General features: G+C 52.7%; 1 protein-coding gene across 2 annotated transcripts; it reads right to left on the reverse strand.

Moving 5' to 3' along the window:
* Positions 1 to 1,032: 1,032 nt before the first annotated feature.
* RPP25 (ribonuclease P and MRP subunit p25) lies at positions 1,033 to 2,359 on the reverse strand. Of its 2 annotated transcripts, none has more exons than XM_006264004.4 (2): positions 1,989 to 2,359; positions 1,033 to 1,776 (listed from the first exon to the last, which is right to left on the reverse strand). In XM_006264004.4, the coding sequence occupies exon 2, from the start codon at positions 1,768 to 1,770 to the stop codon at positions 1,165 to 1,167; it is 606 nt and encodes a 201-aa protein (XP_006264066.2). In that variant the 5' UTR covers positions 1,771 to 1,776; positions 1,989 to 2,359; the 3' UTR covers positions 1,033 to 1,164. The 2 variants fall into 2 exon arrangements, with proteins under 2 accessions (XP_006264066.2, XP_019332929.1); XM_019477384.2 differs by having other exon boundaries at positions 1,033 to 1,825; positions 1,989 to 2,358.
* Between the last annotated feature and the right edge of the window lie 1,307 nt (positions 2,360 to 3,666).

A 3,666-nucleotide genomic window follows, 5' to 3' on the forward strand; every position in this document is an offset into this window, starting at 1 on the left:
CACATATGCAGAAGGCATCACCACAGAGTGGGACTTTTGGAAGGCTGCGGAAACTTCATTCTTTTCAGAAAGGGCAGTAGTTAGCAAGAAGGAAGTTGTGGGTGGGTGGGAGACAGAGAAAGAGGATAGAAAAGAGTTTTAAATCCTCATGGCAGTCCTGTGAGCACAAAGGCACAGGCAAGAAAAAAGTTAAGGGATTGTGAATTTTCCTGTTCCTATTTGGATGCACCAGGAGCCACTTCAAAGGAGCAGATGTTATAGTGAAGGACTATTGACAGTGCAATGAGCAGAGTCAGCTAGAACAATAAACCCCCTCAAAACACCCCCACCCCAATCAAATCACATCTCCGTGTCCTGTAAGAATATTAGATGCTCATTTACCTCATATTTAATTTCCATTTCTCTGAGAGAGAGTAGAAAGTGGGGGAGATGGATGCATGAAGGGGTAGAAGGACGGATGGGCACGTGCGCGCGCGCACACACACACACACACACGCGCGCGCGCGCACACACACACACACACACACACACACACACTCCGGCTTCCCATATGGGACTCTTGCCCTATTTCCACATCTGTTAATCTGCCACTTGGGCTTTATCCAGTGGCTAGCAGGTTTAACCTTTTCCAATCAGTAATCACACATGCCACCCCTTTACTTTCCCACCCCTTGAGCATACCCCATCATACTCCTTTTTCCTTTTTAGTTTGCACTTTCCTTGGAGCAGGATACTTAGTCTTTACCTGGTACCTGAAGCTCAGTGTAAGGTGTTGTACCCACACCATTATGACCACCAACCCACTGCAACCATATGCCCAGGAGCTGTCCCCTGTACCTTGCTGCCTTTCCATTGGAGGGGTATCTCTGTCCACACCACACTCCCTGCAGCTTGGAAATGGCTCGCCCTCCTCCTGCTACTACCAAAGAGGCAGAGGAGTGTGTGTGGGAAGGGAAGGGGGAAAGATTACCCATGTCTATGAAAGAAGGTAAGCATGGGGACAGCCAAGACCACCAGGACTCATGACCAAGCTAGTTGCTGACTTCATTGTCCCTTTATTGATTACAAAGCATCTAAAAATCTGGAGTGTCTTCAATATAGAATCTCATTTCTATAGAAACTATGTATGGCTTAGGTTATTTCTCAGAGTGGGAGGTGGGGCAGTCAGTGAGGATAGTCCAGCATGTAGTCCATCATCCCTGAGCCCTTTTGACTCTCTGGTACCTGTACCTGCAACTTCTTGTTATTCAGTTCCTCCTGTGGAGATGTCAAAGGTCTCTTCATGCCCTTTGGGGAGGAAGTGGATATCTCATCCTCTATCTCCTCCTCTTCTGGCCAGAGCCCTTCCCTGGGCTCTGGGGGTTGGTAGCCCATTTCACTGGGATCCAGGGGGTCCTTGGAGAGCAGGATGCAGATGGAGGGCACATTCTTATGGACAGTCAGGGTCTCCACTTGGCCATTGGGCAGAGGGTCCTTGTTTTCCCAGACTTCCACCAGGGTCTTGTAGCGCACCTTGGTGACCTGGTGGAGACCCCCCAGCTTCCTTTTCATGATCTCCACACAAGTAATGGTCTTGGTGACCGCCCGGCCACAGCCACTGAAGACAATCTGCCGAGTGCCCTTCAGCTCCATCCTGGACATGGCAAACCCCATCAAGTTTCGGATCTTGCTGCCCTCCTTCACCTTCATTTCCACCACATCAGGGGCCAGGCCAGTAAAGGGCAGCGGGCTGTCTTCCTCTGATGTCTTCACCTTCCTGAAGTTCTCCATCCTGGACTGGGTGACAGGAGGCATGGGCTTGGATTCTGCCCCTTCAGCAGCCATCCTTCCCCAGGGAGAAAATGAGCAAGGTCAGGAACCTAAACCCCAATGTCCATTGCAAAGGCTCCCGGGGAAGTACCAGACTCCCTCAGCTGTGGGTCAGCAAGCAGAGGGGCAAGTTTAGTCCTGCTCCCCCATTATCCCACTTCTGCCGACTGGCTACTCACCCCTCTCGCTGGGCAGGTGAAGAAGGACTTTGGGTGAAGCCTGACCAGTCCCCTGTGGTGGCTGTGCTGGACAGTCAGTCCCCAGAAGAGACAGAGCTGCAGAATCCTCCCTGGGTGGGAATCCCTCACAGTGCCTGCACTTAGCAATGCCTGGGCTCCTCCGCTCCCACTGCAGCACTCCTTTCTGCTGCTCTGTGCTTCATTCTGGACTTCAGCAGCCCCCAGAGCTGTTTTGTGTAATTAGTAGATCCTCCCTCTTCTCCTCCTCCCCCGCTTTCCTCCTCCCTCACCCCACGCCCCTGCTCAGCCTCCCATCCCAGCACAGAGCTCTCTGCTTCATCCCCCCAACCCTACTTCCCTGGCTGGTAGGAGAGTCTGACTTTTCCCTAGTCCAAGAGAAGCTGGAAGGGGGGGGGAGGGGAGTGGAAGGGGGGCTGGAGGTGGGGGAGAAGGAAAGCTACTCTTTCTTCATGATGCTTCCAGAGTCCTGCCCCCTTAAAGAGAAACTGGCCCCTTCTCCTGGGTGATTTCTCCAGCTCAAGGACATTAACTGCTAAATGCAAATGTCAGCAAAGTACCGGCAGCTGCTTGCTCCTGCTTTTCCATGACTGGCTGAGTTAGCTCTGACACTGAGCATCCCCACCAGGGGACCAAGCTCCCTGCAGGCAGAGCAGGGCCCTTCATTAAGCTGATGTGTGCAGGCTGATTTATTGTTGTATTCATTGTAGTGTCCTTCAGGGCTTGGACACATGGCCCATTTGCATGGGTGCAATCAGCCCATGTACATGGGTGTCAGGAAGGAGCGGACACACAGCGTTCAGCCCTACACTGGAATGCCTGACTTGAAGCCCTTGTAGAATTACCCTGGGGGAAACATCAGAGTTAAAACGACACTGGGGTAAGTTACACTATGGGTCCAGAGCAATCCTGGGGTAGCTGCTTGATATAAGGCAAATCGTGTTCTCCTGCCACCTAGTGGTCAGGAACTGTAAGAGCATCAACTTCTGTTACCACTTACCCTGAGATAGCAGGTCGTCTGTCTGCTCCAGAGCCTGGGATCATTTATATCAGTACAAAACCAGTATATAGGATGGTGGTATATAGTGTGTCCAGACTCGTAGATCCCCTGTTCTCCTGAGTCACTAGGGAGACTCCTTGTGCAGGGAACCCCGGGACCCTCTCTGGATGGAAGTGTTGGGCCTGTTGTTGAGTGGACCCAGCTCCTAGATCCCACACACTTCAAAGCCCGCTGGGTCTGGGAAAAGCAGTTCCTCCTTCATCACCAGACACAGTGAGGGGTGGGCATATGTGAGGGCAGAGTGGCTGGAGAGGAGCCACATGTTGCTATGTGCTGAGAGCTCCAGATTGCCTCACTTCAGCTTTGCCAAGACCTGGTGCTCTGGGGCCCCTGAGAACTCCTCCCTGCCAAGCAGACTAAGTGTGGCAGGAAGAAAAGAAGGCAGCAGCCCAGCCCAGGCCCAGGCAGAGGGACCCCAGCAGCGGGAGACAGTGCCAGAGTGCCCCTGCTGCCATCCTGCCTTCCCAGAGAGAGAGAGAGAGGCATCCTCTGCTGTGGCCTTTAATGCAGCTGAGGAGGCCTTCTACTACCACTCCTAAGGGGAAAGAAGAGAGTCCTTTGGTCTATAGGACTGGAGACAGGCCCACTGCTACCACTACT

This window comes from Alligator mississippiensis, chromosome 11, assembly GCF_030867095.1.
Source record: "Alligator mississippiensis isolate rAllMis1 chromosome 11, rAllMis1, whole genome shotgun sequence".
NCBI classification, from domain to species: domain Eukaryota; kingdom Metazoa; phylum Chordata; order Crocodylia; family Alligatoridae; genus Alligator; species Alligator mississippiensis.